Genomic DNA, 16596 nt, shown 5'->3' with positions numbered 1-16596 from the left:
AACCCGACTTTGACAATGTAAGTAAAACTATTACATTTCAAATTTAAATAATTCAGAAATTAGAAAAACTATTAATTTGTAAGCTGCTAGTAATCTAACACAAATGTATGTGTGAGCCTTAAAAAATATTAATCTACAAATAAAAGAGTGCAGATAACTGAAGCAACTCAGCACAAAAAAAATGAATTTTAATTTGGTAGATTATTTTTTTTGTTTAAATAATGCATTTAGGCACCAAATACACAGGAGGAAATGCTGTTTATTTTTCCGAGAAATTATGCTGCATTTCTAAGAATTGTGGTTTTGTAGAAGGGTGGAGCAATGGGGCTGTGCATGTGGTTAGTGACCATTAAAAATGTATTAGATCTTTTCAGCACCAAACAGTTTAAATTCTTGTTGATAGCAACTCTGGTTTTGAGCTTCCCGAACCTGCAGGTGCTGCCAATCAAGGAGCTAATTGACAGCACCTGTGAGCTGGAGCCTTGATGGTAAGTGTCTGCTGTGAGATCTGGTTCGCCATGTTCGACAAATAAATGAAATCAATGCAAGGAGACATGTTTTTTATGAAATTCTAGGACAAGTCCATCAAGATATTTCAGGAAAAGCTTTCATTATGTCATAATAGTACGAAAAAATCAAACTTGACATAAATCTCTGAACACTTTCTCATTTATTGCACTTACAATTGCTGCCAACTGCACATATTAGGCTTGTATTGTCGTACCCCTCCCCTTCTCTCAGTTTCTGTTCCAACTTCCACAGAGGAAGAGGGTCGAACAAAAATATTGTTAGGTATCAGAATAAATGCAGGAAGAAAGGATTGCTAAAACAAAGCAAGTTAATAGCGATCAGAGGTCAACATAAAAGCTCTAATCCATGCCCTCCCCCAATGTTTATTATGTGAAGTTAGGGTCCAGCTCAGTGTTCCCGTCATTTGAGAAAAAAACAAAAGTTTCAAAAGCGACTATCTGATAAGAACTAAAGAGGCTTCCAAATTATATTTCCTCATTGAATCCCTGAGACAAAAGACCTTTAGAAATGATACGTTTCAGAGCGCAGGTGTTGCAGGTTTTTGTATCGAGTGTAAAGGGCACATTACACTTGGCCACAGTCTCACAGTAAAACATAACAATCCATGCTTGATCAAGCACCACTTAGCCACACTTATCTGAAGTGCTGACAGAGATCTGGAAAGACCTCTTCCATGGAGGCCAATTAGCTTCCTGTTTGATTGTCTGTTCAGTTTAAAGGCGGTTTTCAAAAACAGGGTCGAGTGAGAGGAAAGAGAAAACAAGTGTTACGATGTTAATTGAGGAGAGATTTTTTTGGTACAAAGGCCTCTTTTTCTGAAAAGAGGAACAAACTAATTTCAGAATGTGTCAAGCCTTCCCCCTAATGACCGTCAGAGAATAAAGGGATGGGTTACACAAATGCTTAAACCAAATGTTTCTGTTGGAGGATCCATCAAAGTGTTATGTACCTACACTCACTAACAAGTCACAGTAAGACTGTAGGGAAAAAAATCACAAAAACTTCAACAAAGTTCTCAAGAACAAAACATTCTCCTCTGAGGGGACTGCAGTCGATTCACAAGCATGGAGCCAAAACCGGCAGTTCTGTTTGTAAAAGCTAGGAATAAAACAGCAGAAAAAGGCTTCCGTGAGAAAGCCGGACAACTAGCCAGCTATTGTTCAAGTCCCTGGTTTTCTCTGCCCGCACACAATGGCTGATTCGTCATTCTGTTATTCTTTCTTTGCTTGCAAACGACCCTGCTGCGGCGTCAAGACAACGGAGCGTAATATTTATCAGGCCTGACACAGGCCCCGGACCACACCTCCATCAGCGAGGGCTGCCACAGTTTGATGGTTTCAGGCAGTCAAACTTCATATTGTACAAATTAAACTTTGATGCTACAAGAGATGATGTCTTCTTTATGTAAAATAGAAAGTATTAGTTCAAATAATTGCCCCAATAACTTATTTTTAATATAACCCTTCAATAATAGATTTCCAAGCTAATCATGAAGCAGTTTCTTTAACAGTTATCTTTAAATATTTACAGAATCTCTCGTGTCCCACTTGTTTTGCTATCTGAGCTCTGATATGCTGCTTTAACAAACTGACGGCAGACAAAATATTTGCCCAATCAGAAAAGAAATAACACAGCATGAAGCCAAGTAGATAGCTACAAATTCACTTATTTTTTTTATACTATTTCTTAAGTATACCGCCATGACAAGCAAAACTTTATTCTGAAAAAAGACAAAATTACTCCAATATTCCTCTTTAATTGATATGAACACATTTATTCCAAAATCACATGAACACACAGACGTAATATCACATTTATTTCCTCTGTACAGATGGACAGCATTTACACCTTTTCAGAAGCACACAGCGACACATGTAATGAACACTCACTTTCATCAGCAGCATCATTAAACATCAGTGTTCATTAACATTCTCCTGACATTCACAAGAAACCTCACTGCATATTCAAAAGCACTGGCATATGAGACATGTTTTGTCAACAGTCGACACAGTATTGGCTCCGTTTCTAGGACTCAAATGTACAAGGCGGTTATTGTTCACCGTGCAGATTTTTTTTCTTCATTAATTGTGGATAAATACAAAAAAACTGAGTGGAATTCTGCTGTTTGGAATGTTTCCAGGATGCGGCTTGGTTACAGTGGGAAGCCTTGTCTCGTGTGTTTTGTGATAATTATCTGTTCTGCAGGAAAAGCTGGCTCGTGAGTCAGTCATTAGTGGGGCTGTCTGTTTGTGGCAGCGTTTTTGTGATAAAATAATCTGAAAAGTCTGAGAGAAAAGAACGATAATGGCAAAGTAAAACTGATAAGAGGTGGAATCTAGGTTGTCTTAAATACTAATATTTAAATTAAACTTCAGTGTTGAGTTTGTCCTAAATTTGCTTTTTTTGGGCCACTATTTTATAAAATATTTAACAATAGAGACAATCCAAAGTCTTAAAAATAAATATAAAAACTATAAAACTTAAAAAAAAAAACAGTACAGGATACCAAGTAGCAACATTAGGACTCTGCATTAAGCAGACAAAAAAAGCTTTTGCAATTTTTACCAAAATCTTCGACACAATTAAAGAGCATTTCCGAAATACAGAAAGGCGGGAGCATTTAATAGCAAAAAGCACAAAATAGAAGAATTTCTGCAAAACGTTTCATTCATTGTAGAACTAAAAACTATTCAAGTTTGTACTAATTCATCCTAATGTTCCAACTTGAACGCTGTGTTGTCGTACTTTATCGCAAAGACACTTGCAACCATGTCCTCAACTGGAGCAATGTTACACATTTTTCCTGCAACTCTTGCTCAATGTGACTAAGGGGACCCTGTGTCCACTCAAGTCTTCCCACTGAAAAAGGTGCAAGTGGGTTGTGTCCCCACAGGAGTGTGTGAACACTTTCAAAAATGTCAAGTCTGTGCCGCAATATTCTTTGATGGCAACGTGTTAGATATTTCACTCTAAATCAGTTATTCCTAAATGTTTTTTTGTTTTTTGCAGCACCTTTTAAAAGACTTCACAACTTTGTTGGAAAGCATGCGGGAGGATCTAGACAGCACAACATTTTTGAGTACACTTGGACTGAAATGAACGAAGGTTCAATATTTGTTCTTTGATAGTCAAATATCCAGTACAGCAAAACTGTAAACATACAACTGTTCAGAGGGAGGAACAGTGAAAGACACAAACAGGAAAGACTGCAACATTTGGCAATGCTTTACAGCTGACTGTTTTAGACATCTAGTACAACTGTACATCACATATCGCACAAATACTCACAGGTGAAAGAGACTACAACACCTTTAACAGTCTGAATTCAGCCAGTGGTCAAATCTGGATATACCTGCACATATCCTCATGTTCCAAACACACAAATACACAATCACACCAATACAAGGCATTGAATTAACAGCTAAACTGGTGTTTTTGTTTGTTTTGGCTTTACTGAAAACAGGAGAAACAAATACAGGTTGTGAAATGTTAAGAAACACTTTTTTTTATAGTTTCACACAATAGATGCAATCAAAGTAGACTCGAGAAAATATGGACTCAATAGCAGAAAACGGGGAAGGATATTTTCAGTCGGAGAAAAAAAAAAACAGTCGTGTGCCTTTACACCGAGCCCTCAGAAGTAGGAAAATATGGTTTTATACCAAATTTGTCTCCGATTTAAGTCAAGGCAATAACACATTACAACAGTCAAATGCTTACTGCGCCAACACAACTCCATGGACTCTTACACAAACTATAGCCCAGTAAAGTTAAGCAAATCCTCTGATAGGACAAATAAAAGGGGAATATTTTAGTCCAAAACATATCTTTGGTAAAGTAGAAAGATGTGTAAAGCTAGAAATTATTATTAACATCAGTTATCACAACTTCTTAGTTTAACTATGATTAGTTAAATTAATTTCAGTCAAATTTTGGTACTGTTTTACTTTGCAAATTACAAAAAAAGGGGCAAAAAGGAACGGATTGCATGCAAGTGTGTCCACACACACCTACAAAAAGCACCCCCACATAGCAGGTGAGCTTCCTCCTGATTGCACCACAAATGACTTGCTGCCTGAGCAAATTGGATGCTATTTTGTTGGTGTGCATGTTTGTGCCTGTTCACCCATCTGGGCACATTAGAGCGTGTGTGCATATAGTGGTGTGTTGCATCGGTCCAAAGATCGCAAAAAATATAAGCTGATTTAAAATTCACACGGGAAAGCAATCCATCTTTCATGACATCCCACATTTCGAAGGTCAACCGGTACAATTATTAACACACCGAATGTGTTTAAAGAAATCAAACGATGTACCAACAATCAGAAATATTTGCAAATATACGTCTTCTTAATTTTAATCTCTTAAAAAAAAAACTTTCTTTCAAATAGTTGCATAATCAAAATAAAAAGTGCAACAAAGAAGATAATTACTGTTTGCTTTGTCAGTCTAACAGTCGTACACCGAAGCGGGGTGATATTGACATTATGTGTGCAAAAACCAGGACTAAGTTAATTACATTTTAACAAAAATAATAAATAATTTTTTCATTAAAAGCGTGTTGAGAAATCTCAAAAAAGACAAACCATAATCACATCAGTAACTGTGGACTGGTTCTGTGTAATCGCAGAATGATGCTTTTAATAATTTATTTTTTAGAGTCAACTCACTCAGTTAGGCAGAGAACTAAAAGGAAAAAAAAGATAGCAGACCATTTCTGGCATCTAATACTGAGGGAGCATGGGAGAGTCACTCTCCATTCTCCTACAATGTTATAGCAGCTACTTGCACTGGATGTTTCCATCTTTTTGATATTCAACACAAAATGTGCTGACAGCGGTCATAATGTATCACATACAGCACATTCAACACTTCGTTTTGTCAAATTTGCAAAGTAAGAATCCCAAAAATAGAGCAGTGCAAAACAAACATTTTGTTCAGCCTCCACAGATTTCTCTCCTCCGTAGAAAACCCTCCCATGTAATTTTCCTGTTCGGGGTTCCATATTTCCAAGTGAATTAAGGAAAAATCACTTCGAATCGGCTTTGGCCTTTAAGAGTTCATCAATTTGCCTTTAAGACTTTCATTTTCTGCGGTAAACAATCTGAAAAATGGAAATCAGAAGTGGAACATCAAAGCTTAATTCTCTTTATAGCTCCTTTAAAGACATTTTCAGTAGTTTCGTTTTGGTTCACACTACAGCACTTTTTTGTTCTTTAGACTACACATGATATGTTGTACCAACTCCCACTTCCTCCTGGTCAAATACATAACCCGGACCTGCACAACCTTTTTCAACAGAGCCAAGTCCAGTCTTTTTGGTGTTCTTCACCCTGAACCCTCTGCCAGTGCGCTGCAAGCAGAAGGAGCAGAGACGTTTCAGACCCTTTCTGAAAGCAGAGTTGGAAAGGCTGTAAATAAGACAGTTACAGAAGCTGTTGCTGATTGCCAACCATGTGGTGAGGAAAGAGGCGGCAGGGTGGCGGTAGATCTGTCCACTCTCCAACAGAAAGTAGAGGATATAGGGCAACCAGAGGATGTAAAAAACGCTGGTGATGCGAAACAAAACCATGGCATATCTCTTGTCTGAGTATGTGGATGTGGAGTTCTGATAATGGGGCTGAGGGTGTTGGGAATTTTGCATTTGGGACGAGTCTGGCACCTGCCCTATGTCTTCTTTGCCCTTGACTAGCGATCCAGCTGGGATTCCCGGGCCCTGAAGCTGCTGCGGTCGGTAGCGCGCGTGGCGCTCGTTGATTTCCCGAGTGTGCTGTCGGCAGATCTTGAAAATGTTCGCATAGGTGAAGCAGATGGTAATTGCAGCAGGGGCGTAGACGAGTGCAACGATAAAAGCTGTGAAAAACGGATTAGTCCTCCACTCCAGCGCACACCACCGGACAACGTCGCCGTGATATCCAGGCTTCCCCCATTCCAGAAAAGACGGCAGGAAGACCAACGCGGAGTAGAGCCATATTAGAACGACGCAGCAGCGCACTCGACACGGTGTAACCAGGGAGGCATAGGTCAGAGGCCTTGTGATGGCGATGTAACGGTCCACGCTCACACAGGCTAAAGATGCCATCGAAACGGACTTCAAAACAGAGACCATATATCCAAAGACCTGGCAGGTCAGTTTGGGGTCCAGACCCTTCAGATGATGGAGCAAAGACAAGGAAGGGAAAAGGCAGCTGACCCCCACCAGCAAGTCAGCGTATGCCATTGTCTGAATGAAAGCACTGGTGGTGTGCTGGCTAAGCAAAGGGGCACAGTGGAACACAAAAATCACCACCAGGTTCCCACAGATGATCAGAATCGTCAGGAAAAGGATGATGGACACTTCGAGGACGCAGGTGTTGAAAATCTTGGAATATCCTATGTCAAGGAGGCAGAAGGGAGCGGATAAGGTCGATGAGTTGGCAGAGCTCTGGTTCAGCGGATCCAGAGAGAAATTCATGGTTTTTATTTTGTAGGACCTTTGACAGCTTGGGCATCTGCTACTTCGTCAGATAGACGACTCTCTGTTTGGTTTCAGTCCAACCGCATATCTCCATGCTCCACTTCAAACACTGGAAGGATCAAGGAGGAAGATAAAGGAGAGGGAGTCCCCCGTCTGTGCCCACAGTGCAGGCACGATTCCAGCAAGGTGAAAAAGAAAAAATATCCAGGAAAGTTTTGAGTTGAAGGCACAAAAATTGAAAATAAAGCCTCCACAAAAAGTGGCCGAAAGATTTCAGGTTTTTTGATAGTCTTGAATTGACTATGAAGAGTTAAATGTCATCAGCATTTGCTGCAGAAGAAATGCAGACATCCCAGACTGGAGATGGCTTAATGGGCGATAATCCATCAAATCAACGCCACAGCTTCCTTTTGCAAAGTAATGACTGCCTTTCTTCTGGTTCCTCTGTGCTTTATCCTCTTCCAGGTCCGTGTCTGGCCATCGCAGTAGTATCACACCTCAGAGGATGTAAGAGGTAAGGGTGACCGGTGTCCAAAACCCACTCTCACATGCATTCATTCAAACCCTCTGCTTCTCTTTTTTCTTTCTGCTTGAAAGAGCGGCGACTTTGGGGGATGAAATCAGAAAGGCAGGCATGCCGAGGCGGGGAGAGCCCTCTGTGTTCATTTATCCTCCTTTGCCGTCTCTCCCGCTCACTGTCCCACTCCCTCTGCCCCTCTCTCCAGAAACAGCAGTGCTGAGGTCCCTCCCCTTCTCTACATTCCAGCCAATGATCATCTGCTAAGACACGAGGCTGCCTTCACCCACCACCTCACCACTCCTTTCTATTTACTGCCTGAGTGTTTCTAGTAAGAATTCCACAACTTGAGGTTCATTTTAAAAGAGTGTTATAAATGATGAGCAGTTCAAAAACCACCCCGAATATTCTTTTATGCCGGTTAACTAAACACTTTTTTCTCATCAGCCATTACTCCTCATGTCGTTATTTATGTTTTTCACACAAGTTAAAAAAGACAGGATTATTAACCTCCTGCTATGTATGGAAGAAAGTTTTGACTGCAGCTTTATGATTTATGGCTAAAAAAATACCTGCAAAAAATAGAACATTCCATTATCACTTTCTAAAAAGGACAAGAGCTCCCTTCTTTGATGGGAAAAAAGAGACCTCAGCAACCTGGGCGGCTGCAAGTATTATTGCATTCTGCAGGGAACATTCAATTGGTTTTTTAATAGTATTTCCTAAATTCATTATCTAATAGTATCAAACTTCTGCGAGTTCCACACAGATAACAAAGCACGGGGTAAACGATTTAATTTGCATTCACTAAGTCAGTAGGATCTGATTCACTCACGCACCAAGTCGAGAAGTCAGATTTCTCCTTTGAAAATGATGAGCAAATGACCGACAGGCTAAAGTTTACTGTAAAACTTCAGGGCAGGATTGAAGAATCCGCGTTTCCTTTTTTGAAGACAGATTTTCCTAGCTAAAATTACGGTAAATAAAAGCTAACCAAAAGTGTATTTTTAAAGATGAAATGCTCTTATAACAATGTTCAATATTTTAATGTAGTTAAAGTATTATTTTTTATATAATTTAGATAAGTTTTTAAAATAAAAAATGTTTGTCATTAAGTCTCTAACAATTTTTTGTTGTTTATCAGGCACAAAATGCGGAGCTTTGTGGCAGCTCAGAATTAGTTTAACCTACATATCCAAATGTCCAATAACCTTCAATTAAATAAACATTACAAAGTCATAAAACATTGATTAGAATGTGCAAGAAATTGTAGTTAAATAAAAAAAAGCTTGTAAGTAAAAACTTGTGCTGTATTTAAGACACTAAAGAATATAAAAGCAGGGATAAAAGATGAGAAGGAACTATCTAACCAAATGCTAACTGAACCAAAAATTTACATAAAAAACAGAATTGTGTAGTGACCTAAAAAAAGGAGTGAAACCACAGGATTAAAGTGCGATTGCAGATAGCAGAGGTCAGGCAAGTTGACAGTTATATTTGATTATACTTAAATATTGACTTTGTGGGGGTGGCATAATTATATTTATGGCTCATTTTGGAGAAAATGTTATTAAGGCTATTAGCATTGCTGTGATTTTGTCCTCACAGTCCCTTGCAATGCAACTTTCCATGAGGGTGCTCTGGCTTCTGCAGTTGTGCTTTTACGAGAATTCTTCATGTACAAAACAACAGCAAGAGGAGACAAGAGTTGGCAGCTTTAAAATCCCACTCCGATCATTTTTGGTCCGTTGTAAAAGTGGTTTATTGAATAGGATATTGCTGTTTTTAGCTAAAATCCAAAAACTTGTATTGTTTTTAGGACATAATTTATGCAGAGGGGCAGTAGTTCATCAGAAATTCCCCTCCGAGTTGTGAGCGGGACAGTTTGGGGCAGAACACCCATAGTAAAGCTTCTGTTTACATGCTCTCCCATTAGCTTCAGCTCCTCACACCTCCAAACACTACCGGTGCAACAAAAATGGCGAGAAATATTGAAGTTATGCAGCTGTACAGTTTAAGCCAAATACCAGCTTAGACGAGGAAAACAAAGATGTACATGGATCTATTTGTCTGCAAGTGGATGCATCAGAATGGAGCGGAGCAGGGAGTTTGTGGCCCACGCATTTCATTTTCTACATCACAAATGGGCTCTTGATTCACAACGGTTTGAATAAAAGAAATATTAAGCTTAATTTGCTTTGTATATGTCCACAATCATCAGAACAATGCCACAAAAACACGTTAAAAACACAAAAAACTCATTTTTTGTTAATCAGAATGGATTGCTAATAAGTTCAGCTATGGTGTTCTTTTATAATAAACAGCATAATGCTTGATCTCATGGTGGTAAGTGCAGTATCATGTGAACATTTCATAGTTTAACATCAGGGAATGCGGGCGATAAGCCTTTAAACTAAAGTAAGGAGATGCTTTGTCAGGGTTTCCTGAGAAAAAAGAAAAGAAAAGAAAAAAAATCCAAAATATAATTGTCAGTTCCATAAGTTTTACATGACAACAACTTGATTCACTCTAATAAGATTCTACAGAAAGACCAGCTTTCTCTCAGCTAAGGAAGCATAGGTGCTGCATTTAGATGTTTTTGCAATTTGTATCAAACTGCTTTAATTCTGTAATGTGACCCTAAATTTGCACTTATGAGCAGATGCTGCCCCTCTATTACCTAATAGATGTGCACCACTGCCTCCCTCACTCCAACCCAAGCAGCATAAAGTTAGACATTTATAATCTCTGTCCTATAAATATCAGCATCCAGGTGTTTATTGCAGAGGCAAATAAGCGCTGCTGTGAAGAGAGCACTAAAACCTTTGCCAGATTAATTACTGGCAGTTATTTCCAGTTCACATGATGTGAAGATTAAACTGAATTACTCAGGACCCCTGGACTAAAATTAGCATCTTCAGTGGGTGGTAATTAGCGTCAGATTTAGTGCGGCTCTGTCTGCATCCTATCCTTAATGACTTTCTGAAGACTGCAGACTTCGCCTCGTGCTGGGAAATTTGGCGTGGCGTGATGGAGACCCAAACATACCCACAGTCTTTGCGCGCGCGCACCAGCCTGCACCTTTCTCCCCCTGCAAACCAGACACACTCCCATGCATTCACGTAGCGCTTCTGCAGGCTACACGAGGGGCTAAAAATAGATGACAGTAGGACTAAGGGGTTGGCAAGAAGAGAGGCATGGGAGGACGGGATGGAGATGGAAGTCAAAAGAAGAACAGAGCTCATCAATGATGAGAAAAAAAAAGGAAGAAATCCAAGAACAAAAAAGGAAAACAGAAAATGTCATGAACAGATGGGTCACAGAACGAGGAATCAAGACGAGCATGATGTAACGTCCCCTGGTTGCCAAGCAGAGTAGAAGTCAGCCCTGTTAGCTGTCTGATCTGTCTTTCCTTGTTTGGTAAGTTCTCAAAGTGTCCTGGAGCTTCAACACCTGAAATAAACACAAAACCCCCTAAATACAGAGCATTACATCTAATTCAGGGGGTTAAAAGAGACCATAGAAACCAGTTATAATAGACACTGGTATGAAAAGCTTTAAATTATAACAAAAAATGGAAAAATTAATACATTTAAAAAAAATTAAGTTGAAACACTCAAAATGTGTAAAATACTACAATTTATGAAAAATATGACCAATTTTAATAATAATTTCATTTTATTTATGTTCAAATTTAAAGATGTAATCCTTGTGGTCCAACTAAAACACAGAACTTCTCATCCAACTGTCATGTTTCCTTTGAAGCTTTCTTCAACCTGGGACATACTTGAACAAATTTCAAAGCGCGCTCCAGCTAATATATTTAAACTTACAAACACAAAGTCTGTTTTTGTTCGCTCTTTGATCCGTTTGGGAAACATAAAGTAAGCCCAGCGTAAGTCAGTGGCAGGCTATGTTAAACACAGACACAAACAGCGGGCAGAGGGAAGACAGCATTCCATAGAAAATAAATCTTGGCTGCGTTCAACGGCTAAGCCTTCTCTCCGTGTCTTTCATCTGACTGTCCACCCCTCTAGCATTTGTTGTCTTTCTTTTCATATGTGGGAAATTGGATTCAAAGGCAGACAGAACAAATCTGAAAGTATTTCAATGCAGTACTGCCAAAGAAATCTGCGGCCAGTTGAAAGCTACACGGAAAATGAGAGAACGGACTATCCTGGAATGTGAAGGCAGAGGTGGGAGGAGGAGGGAATGACAGACAAAATGTTTTGTACGCGCAGACGAGGCAACAGGAAGTGGACATACAATCTGGCACGAGCGCAAGCTGGTACGAGGCGGAACATGAACCTGGCACGCATGTACAAACAAACGACCCTACAAATTCTAGATATTATCGTTTCAGGTCAAATACAGATGTTAGAGAAGACCAATAGTCTTTTGGCTCTCAAAGGGGGCGTGGCTTAGCAGATTTGGCTTTTGTGATGGCCTGGTGTCCACAGATGTTTGCCAGAACAGGTCCCACGATGCTCTTTTCTAACTTAGATTCAATTTTGTTGCCTGTCCCTGGCTTGAGGGTTTCTCTGTTCTACTGTTTAGAGCGGTACGTTATTACTCGCCTCATCCATTTTTTTACTGACACTTTTTATTGAATTCTAGATATATTTCATTTTAGCTAAATCCCAAAAGAATTTTCTTGTGTGACAAATGGAAAAAACCTCTTAATTTTATGAATAACAACAAAAGAAGGCTTTCAATTGCAGATAACTTTATTCGTCTGTCATTTACGAATTTGCAGATTAGCTGTTCATTTATCAATTTTATTCCAGAATAAATGAATAAATGCTTCAGCAGCTCATTATTCCCACAAGAGTTGCAGTTAGCCACAAGGCCCCACGCATCACAGGCTTCACTGGGACCCACAATGAATAAAGGGGTTAAATGTCGTGGCTAAAAGTTGGTGCCCCTTCCATCAATACCCCTTGTTCAGTTTTTGTGCGTGAATACCGAGTTCAGAGAAGATGAAGAACAAAAGAGGGCACTAGATGGGTCATGATGTACTTCTGAGTGCAGCAGAGCGTGAAGAAAAGACGCACTCAGACATAGGCTTGAACGCTAAAAGCACAAATTAGGAGCTGGTAAATAGACATGATACATGCAAAAAACCACAAACAAGAGCTGAGCAGGGAAAAAGATATTAGAAATATGAGTTAATAGGGTTTAATTAGTTCTAGAAACAACAAAAACACTGCTAAAAGCGTTAATTTTCCACTGCTTATTTGAAAACCTCAAACGTAATTTTTTAAATCAAATAAATGTCTTATCCAGCAATCGCAAATCTGCTCATCATTGAGTCAAACTGTCAAGATATGATACAAACACCTGTGTGGCTTCAAAAGAAACATTTTTAAACAGCTCCAGAAACGCTGGACAAACTTCCTTTGAAAGCATGAGTTCTCTCACCTTGAGGTAAGCAGGGAAAAAAAAAAAACACAGAACCACGTAAAAATCCAAAACACAGTTTTTCCTTTTGTGTCGACGAGTCTGTAAACTCTATGCAGAGATGATTAAACAGCTTTTAGCCTCTCAGAACAAGGACTGAAGCTTCTGCGCACCACTGCACAAGCACTAATGACATGCCTTCTAGCTACCATTCCCTCTGGCCAATAAGCGCCTGCAGGTTTTTAGCAGCACCTGTTGGAATTGAGTCTACTCATTCTGACCCACAAGTTAAAAAAAAAAACAAAAAAACAACAACAACAAAGAAAAAAAACACATTAATTGAATGCTTTGAGTTTTATAGGACACATTTTAAACCCTCAAATATTTCCCGAGCGTGTCTGTGTCAGAGGCTCACCCCTTCCCCAGGCGATGGGTCAAATGCGAAATAAAAAAAAGTTTCACAAATCCAAGTTTGTGACGACTAATGGAAATTTAACTTTAACTCAACTTTAACATAAAAAAAAATCTGTGTTTTAATTAAAATCTTTAGTGTATACTTTTACAGATTACTAAATTGATTCCACACATAGCAAATGAAAACTGCACAATGATTAAGTAGAAAAGAATCTCAGGGCATATTCACTGAATCCACTTACTTTGGTCCGTATCTAGTCCTGAACTTTGAATTTGATCTGTATTCAGACTGCCATCAATCAGACTGTTTCGAAATAAAGCCTGTAAACCAAAAGCTAAAAATCTACTCAGTCATTGGCCAAGAATTATGAAGGCGGGGAAAAGCAACAAGAGAAAAAATAAGTCCTACGCTTTGCAATACTAGCTGTGATAGTTAATTTTTTTTTTTTTAAACCTCATCAAGTTTGAACATCTGTATCAAGGACAGGTACAAAACTTTTTACTTTTTGGTACAGCAGTGCTGTAAGGGGTTCTGGATTAAATGTCTCCAGTCTCAATACACCCTTAGTTAAATAAAACTGTTGAAAACTTTCAGTTTTGTCAACCGTTCCACCATTCTAATTTAGTCTTTTTTCCAAATTTAACTAAATTTAACACATTTCCTGCTATAAATGGCTTTAAATTCTCTCCACACTTTTCTTCTAGGCTTTTTGGACAGTTTATATTCCAACAATGCTTTAGTGCTCAAAGAAAAAAAATCCTTCCAACTTAATGTCCAATAGCCATCAATAAAAAAGTATTTCAACTCAATGTTTAGACTGGCGAAGAAAAAGTTGGGATTCCGTGCATAGCTTCCACGTTCACAGGAAAAAAGAACAGCTCTTTGTGCTAAAAATGCTGGATGAAGAAAACAAGAGGAGAAGATAAAAGCCGGCGGGGAGAGGGAAACATCTTTTTACCACCTGGGACACAGCTTGCTGTTGGGGATGTTCCCTTTATATAAGAACACCAGACAGAAGTGAGAAGGGGGAAAAAAATGATATAAAGTATCACGTTGTCTTAAGTGTACATGAGGGAGAATCATGAACAGCAAACATATTTTCCTTATGCTGATACTGTAAATCTCCACAGTATTTTCTGAAACCTTCAAGTGAAATTTATAAGGAAATTTAACTCTTTAAACAGAATACAGCAATAAGAGCAAACAGCTGGCATGACTTACACGGCAGCATTTTGGATCACAAGTTATTAGCTCATTAAAAGAGAAAAACAGTCTTATGAAGCACTGCCATTGGTGACCCCTTAGGTGAACTTTTTATGAGTAGAGATGAAGAAGAATTTATTCCAAGAAAAATAATAGCAATGATTATGTTTATGTAAGTAAAGGAAAAAAATCTGTTTAATTCTATTATCTAGATCCAAATATGTTTACGAGGAAAAATTCAGTAACATGAAGAGAGCCAACCCTAAGAAAATTAATTATTATAGACTATGAAAAAAGTCATTTAATTTCATCTCTTAACCCCAGTGGTCCCCAATCGTTTTCAGGCAGAAGACCAGTTTAATGGCAGAAAAATGTTTCACAGACCCGCCTGTACGAGGCTGCAGATTCCCCTTAACTTTTGAGGGTAAAGTGTATTTTCATCCTCTGGTTTATTTGTACTCTAGATTTAATGTAGGAACCACTAAAATGGGACTCTCCTTTAACCATAACTGTCAAAGTGAAAGCTAAAAAAAATTGGACGTCAACTTCAGCCGCACCCGACTTTTAAGGTGTAACGGATAAATACACTAAAGAAAAAACAGTCGCTGAAACTGATGTTTTCTTATTAGATTGCTCAAAAACAAACAGAATATCTGAACAACTCCATGTTACTCAGGTCAGTCACACTTCTTTTTGATCACTGTCCAATTAGGAAGCACAACTGACTGACAATCAATTAGCGACATCCAGCCGGTTGCTGAATATTATGCTTGTTTATTATGGTTAACTGTTGCAATAAATCCAAATTTTGGAGTAAAGACTCCTGGTATTTGTCTTAAATGTAGCTTCCTTTTTTTTAAGTCAAAGGCTCTTCTGTTTCCTCACTGGCTCTTTTCTGCAAAAAGAAACTTTACAAATGTTTATTTTTTGTTAACTTTGCTAGCTTAGGAGTTTCAATTTAGAAGTCAGCACAGATGCTTTAAGAAAGTAGCAGATATATTGACCGAGCGACTTGACATGGATCAAGAATGAGCCGGAGAGTGGGGAGAATCCAGTAGTTTTCCAAAATAAAACTTCCTTCAGAATCTGATAATTAACAAAACAGAAACAATTTAGGTTGTGATTTATTTTTCTCTGCGCCCCGGTACAAACTGTCCCAAGGACTGGTACCAGTCCATGCCCAGGAGTTGGGGTCATTAAACAACAAAATCTTACCTTTGTAATCAGAGTTCGATACTCTTCTACCAGGTGGTCATTGTTGTGACAGCCTGCAAGGAGCTGCCACACCTCCCCGCGGAGTGCCTCAGGGATCCCGCTTCGCACCAAAGCTGGCAGCTGTTTGGGACGCACCGATAAGTTCATGTGCCTGAGAGAGAACAAACGACAGCCAAGCTGCTTTAAAAGTGTTGGATGCAATTTCTCATCAGCCTCCCCCCTCAAATGTACATTTGTCAAATATCATGTTACTGTATCTGTGTAACTGCATTTTGAATCCATAGAGAAGCGAGTGTTGAGCCTACAGATGTTTAAAGGGGTCAACATCATGGGAAGAGGGGGGGGTTATGCAACCTAAGAGTCAGCCTCAATGATTTGCATGCAAAAGTTCCAGTTCCACTTCCCACAACGGATGCAATCAATCAAAGATTGAAATATTCCTCTGTCAGCATGAAAATGATTAGCATTTCTGCATCCGAAATGGAAAATATTTACCCTAGATTTTTTCCTCTAACATTAGCATTTCTGCTCATGACCCTCTGCACCCCTTAAAGATGTTGAAGGCAATAGAAGACAACAGCTCGACAGGTAACCGTTACAGAGAAAGAAAGTTGAATGTTTTTGTTGCTTTTCCCCACATGTAGGATCTATATCGGTGCTGAATGACCTGAAGTATCTGCCATAACATTTATAAATATCACAGAGAGAACTACACATACAAAGAGGGAAAAAACTTGGAGGCACAGTGTATGCACTTTTTTTATTGCCCAAAAAATCCCACAAGATTTTCTCGCTTTTACCCCCCTATCTAACCCCCTCCATCTCCAATTCCCAGGTTTGTTTTGTTTGTTTGCTCCA

At 39.0% G+C, this 16596-nt stretch overlaps 2 protein-coding genes across 5 annotated transcripts in view; both read right to left on the bottom strand.

Annotated features, from left to right (window-relative positions):
• LOC112162889 (rab GTPase-activating protein 1) overlaps nt 1-16596 on the bottom strand; it is a 54658-nt gene that overhangs the window by 16811 nt on the left and 21251 nt on the right. For all 4 annotated transcript variants that reach the window (XR_002922179.2, XM_024298852.2, XM_024298853.2 and 1 more), the window contains one exon: nt 15739-15889. Coding sequence is in view for 3 of the 4 variants with exons in the window: in XM_024298852.2 (XP_024154620.1) it covers nt 15739-15889 (151 nt within the window). In the remaining variant the exon portion in view is untranslated. The remainder of the gene's footprint in view (nt 1-15738; nt 15890-16596) is intronic.
• On the bottom strand, nt 2285-8438 carry LOC112162890 (probable G-protein coupled receptor 21). Its single transcript, XM_024298856.2, has one exon. The coding sequence runs from the start codon at nt 6983-6985 to the stop codon at nt 5753-5755; it is 1233 nt and encodes a 410-aa protein (XP_024154624.1). The 5' UTR covers nt 6986-8438; the 3' UTR covers nt 2285-5752.

Source organism: Oryzias melastigma, linkage group LG12, assembly GCF_002922805.2.
Source record: "Oryzias melastigma strain HK-1 linkage group LG12, ASM292280v2, whole genome shotgun sequence".
In the NCBI taxonomy this organism is placed as follows: Eukaryota; Metazoa; Chordata; class Actinopteri; order Beloniformes; family Adrianichthyidae; genus Oryzias; species Oryzias melastigma.
Note: the sequence above shows the minus strand (reverse complement) of the source record. Positions and strands in the feature narration are given on the sequence as shown.